This window comes from Phyllobates terribilis, unplaced genomic scaffold (genome assembly GCF_046119375.1).
Source record: "Phyllobates terribilis strain yellow unplaced genomic scaffold, ASM4611937v1 Scaffold_3__8_contigs__length_932513732, whole genome shotgun sequence".
Lineage (NCBI taxonomy): Eukaryota > Metazoa > Chordata > Amphibia > Anura > Dendrobatidae > Phyllobates > Phyllobates terribilis.
Window position 1 is genome coordinate 756,525,004 of NW_027362763.1, and position 20,670 is coordinate 756,545,673.

Consider the following 20,670-nt stretch of genomic DNA (forward strand, 5'->3'; position numbering starts at 1 on the left):
TGGTACATATGTCAGACATCCAGGTCCACTCCTTAGGCCTTATGTGTGGAGTCTGACCTGAATATCGACGGCCTTGTTGCAGCTGGTACTCCACAACTGCTCTCTTCTGCTCACAAATCCTTTGCAACATATGGAGGGTAGAGTTCCAATGTGTGGGGACATCACGCACCAGTCGGTGTGACGGAAGCTGCAAACGCTGCTGCAACACAGCAAGGTCGGCGGAAGCTGTAGCCGACTTGCGAAAATGAGCTGACAGGCGGCGTACTTTGACGAGCAGATCTGGCAACTCTGGGTGCGATTTAAGAAACCGCTGAACCACGAGGTTAAGCACATGAGCCAGGCATGGTACGTGTGTGATCTCATCTCGCCTCAGAGCCGCCACCAGGTTTCGGCCATTGTCACACACAAACATGCCTGGATGTAGGTTCAGCGGTGTCAGCCACAGATCTGCCTGCTCTTTCACAGCTGTCCACAACTCACAAGCAGTGTGAGGTTTCTCACCTAAGCTTGAGTTTCAGCACAGCCTGTTGCCGCTTGGCGGAGGCAGTACTGCAGTGCTTCCAGCTTGTAACTGATGTGGTGATATCTGAGATGGAGGCTGAACATGAGGAGGAGGAGGAGGATGATGCGCAGGAGCTGTACACTGTGGGGGCAGTTCTGACTGACATAGGGCCCGCAATCCTCGGTGTGGGGAGGATGTGTTCCGTCCCAAGGTCCGACTGGGTCCCGGCTTCCACTATGTTTACCCAGTGTGCCGTCAGGGAGTTGTACCGTCCCTGGCCACAAGCACTTGTCCACGTGTCCGTTGTCAGGTGGACTCTCCCAGTAACTGCGTTGTTGAGGGCACGGCAGATGTTTTGGGACACGTGCTTGTGTAGTGCGGGGATGGCACACCGGGCAAAATAGTGACTGCTGGGGACCGAGTACCGAGGGACGGCCACCGCCATAAGGTTGCGGAAGGATTCCGTCTCCACCAGCCTACAAGGCAGCATTTCCAACGCAAGCAGACGTGAAATGTGCGAATTTAGGACTGTGGCCTGTGTGGCGTTAGGTGCGAATTTCCGCTTTCGTTCAAAGGTCTGTGATATGGACAATTAAACGCTGCAGTGGGACGTGGACGTTGATGCTGTTTCTTGAGAAACTGCCATAACAAGTGAAGACTGAGAGGAGGGGGCATCTTTGCATGCAGTATGGACAGGGGATTGCCTTGCACACACAACAGGGGGTTCTATTGCACGCACAACAGCGGAAGAAGCAGTGGTGACACCCGCTGACACTGGTCGTGGACCCTGGGGTTCGTCCCACAAAGTCGGGTGCTTTGCTGCCATGTGCCTGATCATGCTGGTGGTGGTCAGGCTGGTAGTTTTGTCACCCCTGCTGATGCTGGCATGGCAGGTGGTACAAATGGCCTTTTTGGGATTATCAGCAGAGTCTTTAAAAAAATTCCAGACTCTGGAAGACCTCCAGGTTGTACTGGCAACGTCCCTCGTGTTGGTGTTACGGGGAACTGTTGCCCGCCTTCTGTGTGCGGCCATCACACTGCTTCTTCCTGCCTGTTGGGGTACTCTGCCTCCCTCACCCTGTGTGCTGCTGGCCTCGCTCTGCATGTCCTCCTGCCGCGTTTGGTCAGTTACTAGATCATCCACGACCTCCTCCTCTTCCCTTTGCGCACCACGATCCTCCTCCTCACTTCCTGGCAATTGTCTTGTCATCGTCCACCTCTTGTGACAAATTGCCAGCGTCGACTTCCTGTGGCCGTGGCTGTCCAAATTTTTGGTCATCGCTACATGGGATCTCCTCTTCCACCACTTCAAGCGTATCAGGCGAGGGGCCCAAATATGGAAATGGACCAGTGAACAGCTCTTCAGAGTGTCCAAGTGTGGGATCAGTTGCTGTCTGACGACACTCGGCATGGTGGTAGGAAGGAGCATCAGGGTGAGGAGGAGTATGCGGTCGAGACTCACGGCTACTAAGAGTTGACCGTGTGGAAGACAGACCGGAGGTGGTGGTGCCCAGGTAACTGGAAGTATTATCTGCTATCCAATTAATAACCTGTTCACACTGATCAGTTCGCAATACTGGTGTTGTTCTGTGCTTCCCTAGTAATTCGGTCAAGAATTGGGAGCAAGAAGATGTGGCTGTTGGTTGTGGCACATTTTCACCTTGGCCACGGCCCCGTCCTCTGCATGCACCATCACCAGAACATCCAGTTCCATGTCCCTTGCCACGCTCCTTGCCCATTGTAAAGGAAGTAAAATAGCTTACACTCGCACTATCAATGGAAAAAGGGTAATAAAAAGTAGATTAGAACTGTAGAAGAGGAAAACCACAGTTCTATTTCTCTGGCCTACACCCGACTCTTTTAAACAATCTGAACAATCAGGGAGAAACTATTACTGTTTTTCTTTACGGAAAAAATACCAAAAGCTGAATAATAGAGAATTTTTACCGTGGAATGGCAAAACCACAGTTATTGTTTACTGGGGTATACCAGAAAATTTTAAATAGATATATTTGCGGCTGAACAGTGAGCGACGCACTCAAACTGTCTTTTTTTAGGTAAAAATGGCCCAAAAGTGGATAATACCGAGATTTGACCCGTGGAACTACAAAACCTCACTTGTATTTCTCGGGCCTATACCAGATTATTTTCAACAGATATATTTGTGTCTGAACAATCAGGAGACACTATTATTTTTTCCCCTTCTCCCATGACAGCACCACCTGAGAGAGGGTATCCGTCCACCAAGGACAGGAACCTACTGAATAAAAAGGCGGTACCTCTCCTCCGCATCAGTTTTTGGTTCCTGTTCCTGATGGGAGCCTCACCAGGTGGTACCTCACGTACCTGGATTATGGACGGTGCGGCCTGGAGGCCGTGGAAGCAGCAGATGGTCCCTGTTCCCAGCCCGTCTGGCTGCTGCCCGGGTCTGCGTGTGGGGAGGAGGTGCTGTTTTCCTTTGGATGCCTCCCCGCGTGCGCCGGGGCCTGCGGCCGGGTCTACGCCTCGCAAAGATGAACTGAGCGCGCCGGCCGGCAGGTCTTCCGGGCTGCGCACGCGCGGGGTGCTGACGCGCCCTATCACGGAGTGCGCCGGAAACCGGGTCTGCGCATGCGCGGGTGGGAAGCTGTCATCCCGCTGCAAGCGCGCCGGGTGCCGCTGGGCTGCACACGCGCAGAGGCAGGTGGATCTGCGGGTAGCGCGCCAGCTGGCTAAAATTTAAAAAAAAAAAAAAAAAGAAAAAGAGAGATGAGCACGCTGCCGGAAGGGGAGGAGCCTAAAGGAGGTGGAGCCCTACTGCTTTTAAGGATGGGGCGCAATCAGGATGGCGGTGTCTGCATCCCCGCCATGATGAATGAGGAACCGCAGTCACCTGGGCAGCAGCTGTCACCGCCACAGGAAGTACAGCAGCAGCCACAGCCATCAAAGCAGCGCAAGCAGCTCAAACAAATGGAACGGGAATCTTCCCATCGACAAAGTCACAGCAGTGGGGGGCGTATGAGTTCCGGCAAGACTGGTCAGAAAAGACTTCGTCAGTCCACCTCCGCCAGATGGGAGCCCTCATGTGAACGGCAACCACCGCCTCCGGTACCCTAGTCTGAACGGCAGTGTGGTGAGTGATCTTCGTGAAAGTCTCACCTTGAATAATGTGCTCTTCTCTCTCTCTCTCTCTCTTTTCCTCCTTCTCCTTTTATTTCTTGGGGCAGGAGGCGAAGAAGTGTAGTGCTAAAAATAAAAACAGGGAGTGTGCTTTATGCAAAATCGGTCTTCCCACCTCCTATGCCAAAAACCTATGCTCAGACTGTATTCAGAAAACCATTGCAGAGGAGTCCCCCAGGTTTTCTTTAGAATTAAAGGATCTAATCCAGACAGAGGTCAGAGAGTCTTTAAGAGGCTTAACCTCACTCAAAAAGAAGCGAAAACTAGTTTCTTCAGAATCAGAGGAATCAGTGGAGTCCCGTTTTACGAGAGAACTGCCTTCCTCCTCTAATCACTCCTCATCGTCATCGGAGTCTTCGGATGATAATGGGGGGGGGGGGCAGACCTTGTTTTTCGGTTGATAATACTGAGAGACTAGTTAAAGCCGTCAGAGGGACTATGGGTATTACCGATACCAAAGTGCCCAGAACAGTCCAGGATGTTATGTTCGGGGGCTTAGACCAAAGGAGGAGACGCTCATTCCCGGTCAATGACAGGATTAAATCTCTGATAGAAAGGGAATGGAAGAAACCGGAGAGGAAGGGTCAGCTGCCGTCATCCTCCAAGCGGAGGTACCCCTTTGAGGATGAGGATGCGGCTAAATGGGACAAAACCCCTAAGATTGACGTGGCCATTTCAAAATCTTCAAAAAAATCCACTCTGCCCTTTGAGGATTTAGGAGCCTTAAAAGACCCGCTGGATAAAAAAGCGGAGTCCTTCCTTAAGCAAACCTGGGAGTCGTCAGCAGGGGCCCTTAAACCGGCAGTAGCAGCGACCTATGATGATCTGGCTTCAACAATTGGAAGACCAGATCAGGGGGAATGTGTCCAGGGAGAAAATTCTATCAGACCTTCCTCTTGTGCAGGGAGCGGCTGCATTCCTGGCAGATGCATCGGCAGATTCAGTTAGGCTGGCTGCCCGGTCTGCAAACCTCTCTAATGTAGCCCGTAGGGCGCTATGGCTCAAGAGCTGGCCAGGAGATGTGCAGTCAAAGTCTAAACTGTGCTCAATCCCTTGTGAGGGGGACTTCTTGTTCGGCAAAGGTCTAGATGACATCCTAGATAAAGCCACAGACAAAAAACATGGATTTCCCACGGTGTCTGGTTCCCGATTTAACAGTTCCTTTCGGAAGAGAAAATACAGCCGCAGTAAAGCTCCCAGAGACCAAGGTAGCTGGAAAGACCGAAAGCCGTATAGCAGAGGCTTCATGTTTGGGGGTCCCTCCTCCGAGAATAAGAAAGCCCCTAAGTGACAGTTCCCCCCAGGTGGGAGGAAGATTGTCCCACTTCCTGCCTGCCTGGAAGAAAATTTCATCCAATTCTTGGATCTTAGGGATAATCAGGAGGGGGCTCACACTAGAGTTCAAGAGCAGGCCCAAGAACACTGTCAAAATATCAGCCCCCAGAGGTTTAGCGGAACAGATAGCCTTACAGCAGGAAGTTCTCTCTCTGCTCAGGAAAGGAGTTCTGGTGGAAACACCTGCACCCGAGCAAGGAAGAGGATTCTATTCGACCCTCTTCCTAATAAAGAAGCCGGACGGCTCCTTCAGGACCATTGCGAACTTAAAGAGACTGAACGACCATTTAATCTACAGGCCTTTCAAGATGGAAACAATAAAATCAGCCATAAAGATGTTATTTCCGGACTGTTTTATGTGCGTCCTCGATCTGAAGGACGCCTACTACCACGTCCCGATTTTGCCAGATCATCAACAGTTTCTAAGAGTAGCTGTACAATTCGGCAGGCACGTAAGGCATTTTCAGTTCGCAGCTCTTCCCTTTGGCATTTCCATGGCGCCGAGAGTCTTCACAAAAATCATTCTGGAGGTCACAGCGCACTTGAGGGAAAGAGATATTTTAGTCATCCCTTATCTGGACGACTTCTTAGTAGTGGGCAGATCAAGTCAACTCTGTGCTCTAGCCCTGGCGGACGTCATGGCCAGTCTAAGACGCCTAGGTTGGCTGTTAAATCTGGAGAAGTCAAGGCTGGAACCAAAGAGGGTTCAGTCTTTCCTGGGTCTCATTCTGGACTCGGAAAACCAAACCTGTCTTCTGCCAGAGGAAAAGAAACTGAAGATCAGATCCCTAACATCTCAGATTGTCAGCAATCCGACCATCACCCTGAGGAGTGCAATGTCTCTGTTGGGTACAATGACGTCTTGCATTCCGGCGGTTCAGTGGGCCCAGCACCATTCCAGATGTCTTCAACAGGAGATTCTGGCAGCGGACAGGCGGCTCAAAGGTCGCCTGAATGGGAAAATATCTCTTCCAGATGTTGTGATCAACTCCCTGGACTGGTGGACATCTCCGGTCAACCTATCTTTGGGGGTTCCTTGGACCTTCCAGGTGTCGGATACAATTACAACAGACGCAAGTGCGGAAGGTTGGGGAGCTCACCTAAGGGATCGTTCTGTACAAGGCCTCTGGTCGGACAGCGAGACAAGCCTCTCTTCCAACATGAAAGAGCTGTTGGCAGCCAGAAACGCGCTTAAAGAATTCAGTTCTGTTCTTCAGGGTCTTCACGTCAGGATAATGTCAGACAACAGATCAACAGTCGCCTACATCAATCATCAGGGGGGTACCAGGTCTCTCCCTCTGATGTTAATAGCGGATCAGATCTTCAGGTTTGCCGAGAGTCGGCTGGTTACGCTCTCGGCACTGCATATAAAAGGGGAAGAGAACATAAAGGCCGATTTCTTGAGTCGTCACATCTTGAAACAAGGAGAGTGGGAGTTGAATCCAGCCGTTTTTCAGCAGATTGTGGATCGGTGGGGACAGCCCCAGATAGATCTGTTTGCAAACAGACACAATCGGAAGACCGAAACCTTTTGCTCCCTGAATCCAAAAGAGGGGGCGTTTGCGGTGGACGCGCTGCAGATTCAGTGGGATTTCACTCTAGCTTATGCCTTTCCCCCTTTAGTACTGATCCCTACTATCCTGAGGAAGATCCGAGAGGAACGGGCGAGGGTTATATTGATCGCCCCGTTCTGGCCCAAGAGACCATGGTTCACTTGGATGAAGAGAATGTCCCAAGCAGATCCATGGGTTCTTCCGGACATCCCGGATCTCCTCAGGCAGGGCCCAGTCTGTCATCCCCAAAGAGCGGGCCTGCATTTGACGGCTTGGATTTTGAGAGGTCGCTATTGACGCAAAGGGGGTTTTCTCCAGATCTTGTTACTACCCTTCTAGCAAGTAGAAAGCCGATAACAACTAGAATCTATGGTAGAACCTGGGCTAAGTTCTTGTCTACCTCGGGTCAGTCTGCCAAAGGGAGGGTTCCTATTGAGGCCATACTAGAATTCCTCCAGAAGGGGTTAAACATGGGACTAGCCACCAGTACTCTTAAGGTACAGGTATCGGCTCTGGGGGCACTGTATAATTATGACTTGGCAGCAAATAGATGGATCATTAGATTTATTAAAACCTGTCATAGATCCAGACCTATTCCTGTTCCAAGAATGCCTCCTTGGGACCTTAATTTAGTTCTGGAAGCATTAACCAAACCTCCCTTCGAGCCCTTAGAGAAGGTTTCAGTAAAAATCTTAACTTTAAAGACTGCGCTATTGGTGGCCCTGACATCAGCTCGTAGAGTCAGTGACTTACACGCACTATCCGTTAACCATCCATTCACTCAAGTATGTATGGATAGAGTAATCTTAAGACCAGACCCGGCCTATCTTCCAAAGGTAGCCTCCAAGTTCCATAGGACGCAAGTAATCACTCTCCCTTCCTTCTATCCTAATCCTAGGGATTCTGAGGAATATAAGCTTCACACCTTAGATGTTAGGAGGGTGTTAGTCCAGTATTTGGAAGTGACAAAAGCCTGGAGAAAGAGTGACGCTTTATTTATATCCTTTCAGGGGGCTAGTAAAGGACTTAAGGTTACAAGGGGGACCATAGCTAGATGGGTCAGGGATACTATTACCTTAGCCTACTCTTCTAGCAATCTGCCGGTTCCTGAGAACCTGAAGGCCCATTCCACCAGAGCGGTAGCTGCTTCCTGGGCTGAGAAGGCGGATGTGCCCATCGACATTATATGTAAGGCGGCAACTTGGTCATCCCCTGCTACATTTTACAAACATTACCGTCTTGACCTTTCCTCTTCTACTGATCTGTCCTTTGGTAGAAGGGTGTTGCAAGCGGTGATCCCTCCCTCTGGTATTTAATCTCTATAAATCTCTCAGGTGGTGCTGTCATGGGAGAAGGGGAAAAGATCCTAGTTACTTACTGGTAACGGGATTTTACAGAGCCCATGACAGCACCCTATTAATTCCCTCCCCTTTATCACTGTGGTGTGCACTTTTTTTAAGGTGTTTAGTACATATGTTGAGGTGGTGGTTATGTATTAACCTGTCTTCGGAGGCCCTCTCATGCTCTGAAACAAAAAACTGATGCGGAGGAGAGGTACCGCCTTTTTATTCAGTAGGTTCCTGTCCTTGGTGGACGGATACCCTCTCTCAGGTGGTGCTGTCATGGGCTCTGTAAAATCCCGTTACCGGTAAGTAACTAGGATCTTTTTTTTACGCCAAAAAATGCCAAAAGCAGGATAATAGAGATTTTTTACCGTGGAACAGCAAAACCACAGTTATAATTTACTGGTGTATACCAGACTTTGTTCAGACACAAATATATATATTTAAAAAAGTCTGGTATACACCAGTAAATTATAACTGTGGTTTTGCTGTTCCATGGTAAAAAATCTCTATTATCCTGCTTTTGCCATTTTTTGCCGTAAAAAAAAAAATAATTGTCTCCTGATTGTTCAGACACAAATATATATATTTAAAAATCAGGAGACACTACTACTGTTTTTCTTTACGGCAAAAAATGGCAAAAGCAGGATAATACAGAGATTTGACCCGTGGAACTGCAAAACCACACTTCTATTTTTCGGGCCTACACCATACTATTTTCATCAGATATATTTGTGTCTGAAAAATCAGGGAGACACTATTAGTTTTTTTTTTTACGGCAAAAATTGCCTAAAGCAGGATAATGGAGATTTTTTACCGTGGAACAGCAAAACCACAGTTATAATTTACTGGTGTATACCAGACTTTTTTAAATTTATATATTTGCGGCTGAACAGTGAGCTTCACACTCTAACTGTTTTTTTTTTTTTTAGATACAAATGGCCCAAAACTGGATAATACAGAGGTTTGAACCGTGGAACTGCAAAACCACACTTCTATTTCTCTAGCCTACACCAGACTATTTTCAACAGATATATTTGTGTCTGGAAAATCAGACACACACTTTTTTTTGGGGTTAATGAGACTGGTATTTGTACAGTGTGATGGAGGAAAAAAAAAGAGGATTTAGATAAAAAAAAAAGGATTTTCCCTGGCCCCCGAGACCTGAAGCTAAGTCCAGCAATTTCAGCAACAGGAGCACACAGGACTGTAATGCAGCGTTTGCTGGTATAACCACTGCGTCTCCTATACAGCCTGCCTGCCTGATATCTCGGATGGATATTAGTCCTGAGAAGGACTGTTTGTTTCATCTGGCATTCTTTACAGACCCTACACTAACTATTTCGCAGGATATATTGCTCCCTAAATCAGCAGCGCTGTCCCTACACTGTCTGATCCGGAGCGACTGTGTCCAAGATGGCGCCGCCCGGTTTTAAATACTCGAGATGATGCTGTGCGGCCAGCCAATCACTGTAATGCCCACAAGCAACATGGCTGCGGCATTACAGTGACTGGCTGGCAATCCCTGCATGTTCATTGGCTCTGTAAATAGCGCCAAACATGCCGGGCGGAGACCCGAGCTCCTGCCCGAGTAACCCAGAAATGCTCGGTGCTCGCCGAACATCCCGAGTAGCGTGATGCTCGGGCGAGTACCGAGCAGTGTCGAGCATGCTCGCTCAACACTAATTCTGAGGTATACAGAGCAATACTTTCTGCTCAGATTGAACCAAATGCAGCAAAGTTAAATGGACGGCGCATCACTGTACTGGACAATGACCCAAGACATACTGCGAAAGCAACACAGGAGTTTTTTTTAACGCAAAGTAGTGGAATATTTTGCAATGGCCGAGTCAGTCACCAGATCTAAGCCCCATCGAGCATACATTTCACATGCTTAAGATAAAACTTAAGGCAGAAAGTCTCAAAAACAAGCAACAACTAAAGTCAGCTGCAGTAAAGGCCTAGCAAAGCATCGCAAAGGAGGAAACAGTGTTTGGTGACGACCATGGCTTCCTGACTGCAGGCAGTCATTGCCTGCAAAGTATTCTCTACAAAGTATTAAAAATAAACATTTTATTTATGGTAAAGTTAAATTTGTCCAATTACTATTGAGACTATGAAAATGAAGAAGCTCTGCAAAAAAAATGGTTGCAATTCCTAAACGTTTCACAGGATATTTTTTCTCAGCTTCTTTAATGAAACCTGAAAGTAGTCTACACTACTATTGCATCTGTTGTTCCATTTTAAATAAAAGAATAGTGGCATGCAGAGCTCAAATCACGAAGATTCGGTCACTGTACTGTGTGTGTATGTGTATATATATATAAATACCCTATACATTGTTAATGTGGTAAATGACTATTCTAGCTGCAAACGTCTTGTTTTTATTGCAATATCTACATAGGTGTATAGAGGCCCATTTCCAACCACCACCACTCCAGTGTTTTAATGGTACATTGTGTTTGCTAACTGTGTAAGAAGGCAAATGGATGTTTAGAAAACCCTTGCCACAAGTATGTTAGCCCAGCTGAAAACGGTTTGGCTGATTTTGAGAAGCTATAAAATTGACCTTCCTTTGAGCTAGTTGAGAATCTGGAGCATTACATTTGTTTGTTCTATGAAACTCTCAAAATGGCCAGAAAAAGAACTTTCATGTGAAACTCGACAGTCTATTCTTGTTCTTAGAAATGAAGGCTATTCCATGCGAGAAGTTGCCAAGAAACTGAAGATTTCCTACAACGGTGTGTACTACTCCCTTCAGAGGAGAGCACAAACAGGCTCTAACCAGAGTAGAAAGAGAAGTACGAGGCCCCGCTGCACAACTGAGCAACAAGACAAGTACATTAGAGTCTCTTTTTTGAGAAATAGACGCCTCACAGCTCCTCAACTGGCAGCTTCATTAAATAGTACACGCAAAACGCCAGTGTCAACATCTACAGTGAAGAGGCGACTCCGGGATGCTTGCCTTCAGGGCAAAGTGGCAAAGAAAAAGCCATATCTGAGACTGGCTAATTAAAGGAAAAGATTAATATGGCCAAAAGAACACTAACATTGGACAGAGGAAGATTGGAAAAAAGTTTTATGGATAGACGAATCAAAGTTTGAGGTGTTTGGATCACACAGAAGAACATTTGTGAGATGCAGAACAACTGAAAAGATGCTGGAAGAGTGCCTGACTCCATCTGTCAAGCATGGTGGAGGTGATGTGATGGTCTGGGGTTGCTTTGGTGCAGGTTAAGTGGAAAATTTGTACAAGGTAAATGGGATTTTGAATAAGGAAGGCTATCACTCCATTTTGCAACGCAATGCCACACCCTGTGGACAGCACTTGATTGGATCCAATTTCATCCTACAACAGGACAATGACCCAAAGCACACCTCCAAATTATGCATGAACTATTTAGGGAAGAAGCAGGCAGCTGGTATTCTATCTGTAATGGAGTGGCCAGCACAGTCACCAGATCTCAACCCCATTGAGCTGTTGTGGGAGCAGCTTGACCGTATGATACGCAAAAAGTGCCCAGCAAGCCAATCCAACTTGTGGGAGGAGGATCAGGAAGCATGGGGGGAAATTTCTCAAGATTACCTCAGCAAATTAACAGCTAGAATGACAAAGGTCTGCAATGCTGTAATTGCTGCAAAGGGAGCATTCTTTGGCGAAAGCAATGATTGAAGGAGAAAATTATTCTTTCTAATAAAAATCATTATTTCTAACCTCGTCAATGTCTGGACGATATTTTCTAATCATTTTGCAACTCATTTGATAAATAAAAGTATGAGTTTACATGGAAAACACAAAATTGTCTGGCTGACCCCAAACTTTTCATTGTTAGTTTGTATATGTAGATATGTGTATAGATAGATATAGATATACACACACAATTAAATGGGAATGGTTGGTGATATCAACTTCCTGTTTGTGGCACATTAGTATATGGGAGGGGGAAAACTTTTCCTGATGGATGGTGACCATGGCTGCCATTTTGGATCCAACTTTATTTTTTTCAGTGGGAATAGGGTCATGTGACACATCAAACTTATGGAGAATTTCATAAGAAAAACAATGGTGTGCTTGGTTTTAACGTAACTTTATTCTTTCATAAGTTATTTACAAGTTTGACTACTTATAAAATGTGTTCAAAGTGCTGCCCATTGTGTTGGATTGTCAATGCAACCCTCTTCTCCCACTCTTGACACACTGATAGCAACACCGCAGAAGAAATGCCAGCACAGGCTTCCAGTATCCGTTGTTTCAGACGCTGCACATCTCGTATCTTCACAGCATAGACAATTGCCTTCAGATGACCCCAAAGATAAGTCTAAGGGTGTCAGAAAGGGAGTCCTTGGTGGCCATTCAACTGGCCCACAACAACCAATCCATTTTCCAGGAAACTGTTCATGTAGGAATGCTCGGACCTGACACTCATAATGTGGTGGTGCACCATCTTGTTGGAAAAACTCAGGGAACTTGCCATCTTAAGTGCATAAAGGGCAACACATCATCATGTAGCAATTTCAGATAACCAGTGGCATTGAGGTTTCCATTGATGAAGAATGGCCCCACTATCTTTGTACCCCATATACCACACCATACCATCAAGATACGAGATGTGCAGCATCTGAAACCACGGATACTGGAAGCTTGTGCTAGCATTTCTTCTGCGGTGTTGCTATCAGTGTGTCAAGAGTGGGAGAAGAGGGTTGCATTGACAATCCAACACAATCGGCAGCACTTTGAACATATATATATAATGTAGGAAATTAAGTATTTGATCCCTTGCTGTTTTATTTACTTTTACTGACAAAGACATGAACAGTCTATAATTTTAAGGGTAGGTTAATTTTAACATTGAGAGAGAGAATATCCCCAAAAAAATCAAGAAAATTACATTGTATAAATTAGATACATTTATTTGCATTTTGCAGTGAGAAATAAGTATTTGATCCCTCTGGCAAACAAAATTACTTGGTGGCAAAACCCTTGTTGGCAAGCGCAGCAGTCAGACGTTTTTTGCAGTTGATGATTAGGATTGCGCACATATCAGGAGGAATTTTGGTCCGCTCCTCTTTGCAGATCATCTCTAAATCATTCAGATTTTGAGGCTGTCGCTTGGCAACTCGGAGCTTCAGCTCCCTTCATAATTTTTCTATGGAATTAAGGTCTGGAGATTGGCCAGGCTACTCCATGACCCTGCTGTGCTACTTTTTGAGCCACTCCTTTTTCATTGGCTGTATGTTTTGAGTCATTGTTTTGCTGGAAGACCCAGCCATTACCCATCTTCAATGCTCTTACTGAGGGAAGGAGGTTGTTTTCCGAAATCTCGTGATACATGACCCCATCCACCTTCCCTTCTGTACGGTGCAGTCGTCATGTCCCCTTTGCAGAAAAGCACCCCCAAAGTATAATGTTTCCCCCACCATGCTTCACGGTTGGGACAATTTTCTTAGGGTTGTACTCATCCTTCTTCCTCCATACACTGCGAGTTGAGTTAATGCCAAAGAGCTCAATTTTTATCTCATCTGACCACATGACCTTCTCCCAATAACTCACAGAATCATCCAGATGTTCATTGGCAAACTTCCGACGGGCCTGCACATGTGCCTTCTTGAGCAGGGAGACCTTGCAGGCACTGCAGGATTTTAAAACTTTAAGGCGTAATGTGTTAACAATGGTTTTATTGGTGACTGTGGTCCCAGCTACCTTAAGATCATTAACCAGTTCCCCCTGTGTAGTTTTAGGCTCATATCTCACCTTCCTCATGATCAAGGATACCCCACTAGGTGAAATTTTGCATGGTGCCCCAGATCAATGTCGATTGACAGTCATTTTGTATTTCTTCCATTTTCTTACTATTATACCAACAATATATATATATATATCTCTGGGAAAAATTAAGAGACTACTGCAGAATGTTCGTTTTCTGATTTTTCTCTTTATAGGTATATTTTTGAGTAAAATGTACGTTGTTCTTTTATTCTATAAACTGACAACATGTCTCCGAAATTCAAAGCGAAAAATGTTGGATTTATTTGCTGCAAATGAGAAATCGTCAAAATAATAAAAAAGAAACCGTGCTTTCAGACCTCAAATAATGCAAAGAAAACAAGTTCCTATTCATTTAGAAACAACAATACTCATGTTTTAACTCAGGAAGAGTTCAGAAATCAAAATTTGGTGGAATAACCATGATTTTTAATCACAGCTTTCATGCGTCTTGGCCTGCTTTCCATCAGTCTTTTACACTGCTTTTGGGTGACCTTATGCCACTCCTTGCACAAAAATGTAAGCAGTTCTTCTTTGTTTGATGGCTTGTGACTATCCATCTTCCTCTTGATTACATTCCAGAGGTTTTTAATGGGGTTCAGGTCTGGAGTTTGGGATGGCCATTACAGGGTCTTGATGTGGTGCTCCTTCATTCACACATTGATTGACCTAGCTGTGTGGCATGGGGCAATTGTCCTGCTGGAAAAATCAGTCCTCAGAGTTGGGGAACATTGCCTGAGCAGAAGGAAGCAAGTGTTTTTCAAGGATAACCTTTGTATGCGGCTTGATTCATACGTCCTTCGCAAAGATTAACCTGTCCAATTCCAGCCTTGCTGAAGCATCCCCAGATCATCACCGAACTTCCACCAAATTTCACAGTGGGTGCAAGACACACTGGCTTGTATGCATCTCCAGGTCTAAGTCTAACCATTAGACGACCAGTTGTTGGACAAATCTGAAAATTAGACTCATCAGAGAAGATTACCTTACTCCAGTCCTCTATGGTCCAATTCTTTTGGTCTTTGGCAAACTTCAGCCTGGCTCTCCTTTGCTTCTCATTGATGAAAGACTTTTTTCTCGCTTTACATGACTTGAGACCTGCCTCTAGGAGCCTGTTACGAACTGTTCTTGCCGTGCACTTCACCCCAGCTGCCATTTGCCATTCCTTTTGTAGGTCACTTGTTGTCATCCTGCGGTTTCTGAGTGACATTCGAAGATGACTGTCATCCCGGTCAGTGGAGAGTTGCTTTCGCCCTCTGCCGGTCTGTAGCTTTGTTGTCCCCAATTTCTGCTGCTTGACCTTGTTGTAATGGACTGCTGTCTTCGAAATTTTAGTGATGGAGGCAACATGACGCTCACTGTATCCCTCTGCTAGTAAAGCCAGAATTGAGCCCTTCTTTCCCTCACTCAAGACTTTTTTCTTTTCAACTCCTTTGGCATGGTTAAGTTATTTTTTCATTCAAATTACTTTTGGGCTATTCCTAGCACTTGTTTTGCCATCCAGCTTGTCCTATTGCAAGAGGATTGTGAAGACCACAACAGTGTTTTTTATACTTTCCCTCATTACATAAGATTTGGTTCAGGTGATCACCTAATCAGAAGCACATTAAGTAGAATGAGGTGTGCTTTGGATGGAATTCAACTGACACTGGAATTGAATGGCTGTCGACAAGTAGAGATGGTGATTTTTTTAGAAAACAGTGCAGTGGTAGATATATATCTCTATATCTCTAATCAACACTTAAACAGAATCAAGTCAATAACACTTCTGTAATATCTACCTGTCCAGTTATGAAGCAACACTGATTGTGAATCAATTTCTCCTGCTGTTGTGCAAATGGAACAGACAACTGGTAGAAATGATAGGCAATTAGCAAGATACCCCCTATAAAGGAGTTGTTCTGCAGGTGGTGACCACAGACCATTTCTCTGTTCTCATCCTTTTTGGCTGTTGCTTTGGTCACTTTTTCATTTTGCCATTGCTCTCTACCCTAGAGGTACAGTAGCATGAGGCTGTGTCTACAGTACAACCCACAGAAGTTGCTCAGGTAGTGCAGTTCATCCAGGATGGCACATCAGTGCGAGCTGTGGCAAGAAGGGTAGCTGTGTCTGTCAGCACAGTGTCCAGAGCATGGAGCAGATACCAGGAGATGTGGAGGGAGCCATAGGAGGGCAACAGCCCAGCAGCAGGACAGTTATCTCCTCTTTTGTGCAAGGAGAAACAGGAGGAGCACTGCCAGAGCCCTGCAAAATGACCTCCAGCAGGCCACAAATGTGCATGTGTCTGCACAAACTGTTAGAAACCGACTCCATGAGGGTGGTATGAGGGCCCGACGTCCACAGATGGGGGTTGTGCTCACAGCCCAACACCGTGCAGGACGCTTGGCATTTGCCACAGAACACCAGGATTGGCAAAGTCGCCACTGGCGCCCTGTGCTCTTCACAGATGAAAGCAGGTTCACACTGAGCAAATGTGACAGACGTGACAGAGTCTAGAGACGCCGTGGAGAGCGATCTGCCTGCAACATCCTTCAGCATGACCGGTTTGGCAGTGGGTCAGTAATGGTGTGGGGTGGCATTTCTTTGGAGGTCCGCACAGCCCTCCATGTGCTCACCAGAGGTAGCCGGACTGCCATTAGGTACCGAGATGAGATCCTCAGACCCCCTTGTGAGACCATATGCTGGTGCGGTTGGCCCTGGGTTTCTCCTAATGCAGGACAATGCCAGGCCTCATGTGGCTGGAGTGTGTCAGCAGTTCCTGCAAGATGAAGGCATTGAAGCTATGGACTGGCCCGCCCATTCCCCAGACCTGAATCCGATTGACCACATCTGGGACATCAGGTTTCGCTCAATCCACCAACGCCACTTTGCACCACAGACTGTCCAGGAGTTGGCGGATGCTTTAGTCCAGGTCTGGGAGGAGATCCCACAGGAGACCATCCGCAACCTCATCAGGAGCATGCCCAGGCGTTGCAGGGAGGTTATACAGACACGTGGAGGCCACACACAATACTGAGCCTCATTTTGACTTGTTTTAAGGATATCACGTCAAAGTTTGATCAGCCTGTAGTATTTTTCCACTTTAATTTTGGGGGTGACTCCAAATCATTGCCTCCATTGTTTAATAAATTTGATTTCCATTGATGAAATCAAATTTATGAACCAATGGAGGCCTGGATTTGGAGTCACCCCCAAAATTAAAGTGGAAAAGTGTTTTGGGTCATAAATTCATAAATATAGGAAATCCAATACTTTACTTACCCTGCAATACCTCAGCTATGCAATTTAGTCTAATAGCGACATCAGCCATTTGCCAAACCTCGAAGTAGAGCATAAGAAATATAAAGAAATGAACAGAGTAAAAGTAATGGCACTAAACCTATTTGACTTTGAAATTACCAAACACCTTCTTGTTCATTGAAGCTTAAGGTGCTGAATAATTTGTCTTTGAATTCTTTTCTTCGCAGCTATTTCGCCTGCTGATATCAATTATGGAGAAACCTTAAGTACACTTCGCTATGCAAATAGAGCCAAAAACATTATCAACAAGCCCACCATTAATGAGGACGCGAACGTCAAGCTAATTCGTGAGCTCCGAGCTGAAATAGCTCGGCTGAAAGCTTTGCTAGCTCAGGGGAATCAGGTTAGTGCTTTTAATTCTCAACTTATAATTAACTTTCTTTGACTAATGGCATCTATTTCAAGGTCTTAATATGATCATTATCTCTTTCATTAAATTTATTTGCGTAAGAGTAAACATCTACCACCTCCAGATAGGAGTAAGTGACAAGACTCTAATAAGACCACTTAGTGTAGCATTTTGTGCCCGTCGCTCCTATCCCAATTCAGCTCAAGTCCAAATTAATGTGCTTTTCTGATGTTTTGCCTGCGACCCAGCTCATTACATGCACACCCGTATATGACCAGGCTGGTTGTGAAATAACCTCGACAAAGCATCTATCCTGTGCCGACAACTGAATCCTACTTAAAAGGTTACTCCCATCTTCATTGATGGGCATAAGTATTTGTAAATACAAGCAGTTTAGTAATTTATAGAAGCCGACAATGCGATCCACTCCGATCTGGGATGCAACACTGTCCTCCACTGAAGTTGGTCTTCACGAGACCTCACATGATGTCATCGGGCCTAGTAAGCACACGAGGCTCCCGGCATGCTGGGTCCAGGTTGCCGGAAGTGAACAACAGCTACCATGGAAGACTGGACTGGACCAATGCAAATTGGATCTATGATCCCTAGAAATTTACTGTTTATTAAATCTCTCTTCCCCTGATATTGCAGTTTCTTTAATTTTATAGTTTACAGCTTGTAATCGAAAGGACCGGCCATTGTTGCTGGCTAAACTTGTGCAGTGGTTACAAGCTCTTTCCAATGGAGCTTGTAAGCACCACGTTGAAGCTGTACGGAGTCTGTGGAGTGCACTTTAAGCTTCTGTCACTGTGCTTCCAGTTCTGCATAGGCAAAGTTGCCTCATATAGCAGTTCTGGAGTGTTCAGTCTGGGCGATCGGCAATGGTCTGAACTGTTAATCAAGTGGGAGCTCCCACCACAATGTAATCAGGAAGTAGAGGAGTGCGCTCTTCAAAAATAGGGAGGCAAATCATTTCAGTTAATACTTCTCCAGGAAATAGTTATGCCAAACAGATTAAGGCTCCCAAAAGTAACACAGGTGCACATAAGCTTGAAGATAACTAATCCAGTGTTTCCTCTATTGGTAAGTGACCACTCCTTGCATCCTGATAGTGGCTGCAACAATAATCGTGCCAGTCAGCTAAGGATTTGACCTCTCTTCGGCTACAGTCTTAGGTCTGTACAGATATGTCCTTCCTCACTTGTTTTTATAAGAAGATGAAAAAGCACAAATACATCCAAAGATGCCATGCTTTAGTCATCTGTTTCCCATAAATTAAAAAAAATAAGATAATTGATGCCTGTGATGGTTGCTATCCAACACCCATAGTCTTCCTTGTTAGAGATTGTCAACTACCTGGACACATTCTTTTTAAATGACGTACTCCCTTTTGTAAAATTAAAAATAACAGATACTTATTTCCCTCGAACAAATGTCGGAGAAGTAGAAGTAATGAGAGCGCGGCAAGCCAATAATGGCGCTAAATAGCTGCAAGGCTCATGTGGTATAGCAATGTCACGCAAAGCCCTAGGAGACACCACACACTTTACTGGAACGCCACCAGTGCAGGAAGTGAGTTTTTTTTTTTTTTGTATTTGACAAGGTAGACTGGGTTTTCAGGTTCCGTCTGAAGGTTCCACATGTGGCAGATAATCGGACGTGTTGAGGCACAGAATTCCATAGGATGGGGGATATTCAGGAGAAATCTTGGAGGCGATTGGGTGAGGAGCGAATAAGTGTGGAGGAGAGAAGGAGGTCTTGGAAAGACCGAAATTACGTAACGGAATATATCGGAAGATTAGTTCCGAGATGTACGGAGGAGAGAGGTTATGGATGGCTTTGTAGGTAAGTGTTAATAGTCTGAACTGGATACACTGGGCAATTGGGAGCCAGTGAAGGGATTTGCAAAGGAGGGTAGCCGAGGAGTAGCGAAGCGAGAGGTGGACCAGTCGCACAGCAGAGTTAAGGATGGACTGGAGGGGTACTAGAGTGTTAGCAGGGAGGCCACAGAGGAGGATGTTGCAGTAGTCTAGGTGGGAAATGATGAGGGCATGCACAAGCAGTTTAGTAGAGGGTTGAGGAAAGAATAGATAAATACATGCCAGTCCGTGATCAGACAGAGATCCACGGACATCTGTATGAACCCTAACTCTCATCTGAGCTCCCACATTGCATTGCCCTCTGGTAACCAGAAACAAATTCAGAATTTTTGCAAAAATGTAGATGAAAACCCAATGTACTACAACTCATTGCCATATAAATATTTGCAGGGTTACTTCGCTTTTTATACATAAGCTACTTAATCCTTGTAGCTCAGATTGCTGATTTCCTAATATGATACCCTGGCAGATACTTGATATTTCAGGGTTTAGTAAGGTTAGGATTTTTTACTTAATTATGGTTTTCGATCAGTTACAAGCCTAGGAGGTTTTTATAGCACTCAGGAAAATACAATCTGGAAATGATCAGTACAGGAGATGTATTACGTCCGGAGATTCTGGATTTTCTATTAAAAACAAGTGTAAAGTAATAAAATGTTCAAATAACAGATTGGTCCTTAGCAGAGGAATAAAAGTATGTGATTGTGTCAACAGTGGAAATAAGAAAGAATTCATTCCTATTGCAGTTTGGTCATAATTACTGATTTGTAAGTTTCTAAATACAGAAGCAAGAAGTATTAGTCCAGATATCATGGAAGACTAAATAATGTAAGGTTAACGTTCGCAGTAAGTGTAAGAGGTGTTGTAGTCAGATTTATTCTAGGCTTATAAATGTCATAACTGCATATATGGCTGTCAGGAACAACAGTCCATAATGATGTCCGGTACGATTTTTTTTTAAAGAGATGTGAGACCGGATGAGATATCTTTCTCTATTACAGTAAACATCTTTTTAATCTATAGGTTCGGGTGCTCTCTGAATTCCTACATCAATGTTTTTCAAAGTAGGTCCCCAAGTGAACAGAAGTGTAACTAAAATTTAATGGTCCCCTATGGGATTTCAAAGACTTCATGGCTAAAAGACCACATTTTCTACGCATAGTAAATAAATTATCAGAACCTTCGATGAAAGCAAAATGAGAAAATACTCTATACTAAGTAAATACAGTGGGTATGGAAAGTATTCAGACCTCTTTAAATTGTTCACTGTTTCATTGCAGCCATTTGGTAAATTCTAAAAAAGTTCATTTTTTTTCTCATTAACGTACACTCTGCACCCCATCTTGGCTGAAAACAACAGAAATGTAGAAATTTTTACACATTTATTAAAAAAGAAAAACTGAAATATCACATGGTCATAAGTATTCAGACCCTTTGCTCAGTATTGAGTAGAAGCACCCTTTTGAGCTAGTACAGCCATGAGTC

General features: G+C 45.1%; 1 protein-coding gene across 7 annotated transcripts in view; it reads left to right on the forward strand.

Annotated features, from left to right (window-relative positions):
- Window positions 1–20,670, forward strand: part of KIF16B (kinesin family member 16B) — a 454,357-nt gene that overhangs the window by 115,497 nt on the left and 318,190 nt on the right. For all 7 annotated transcript variants that reach the window (XM_073672199.1, XM_073672197.1, XM_073672201.1 and 4 more), the window contains exon 10: window positions 17,124–17,299. In XM_073672199.1, the coding sequence (XP_073528300.1) occupies window positions 17,124–17,299 (176 nt within the window). The remainder of the gene's footprint in view (window positions 1–17,123; window positions 17,300–20,670) is intronic.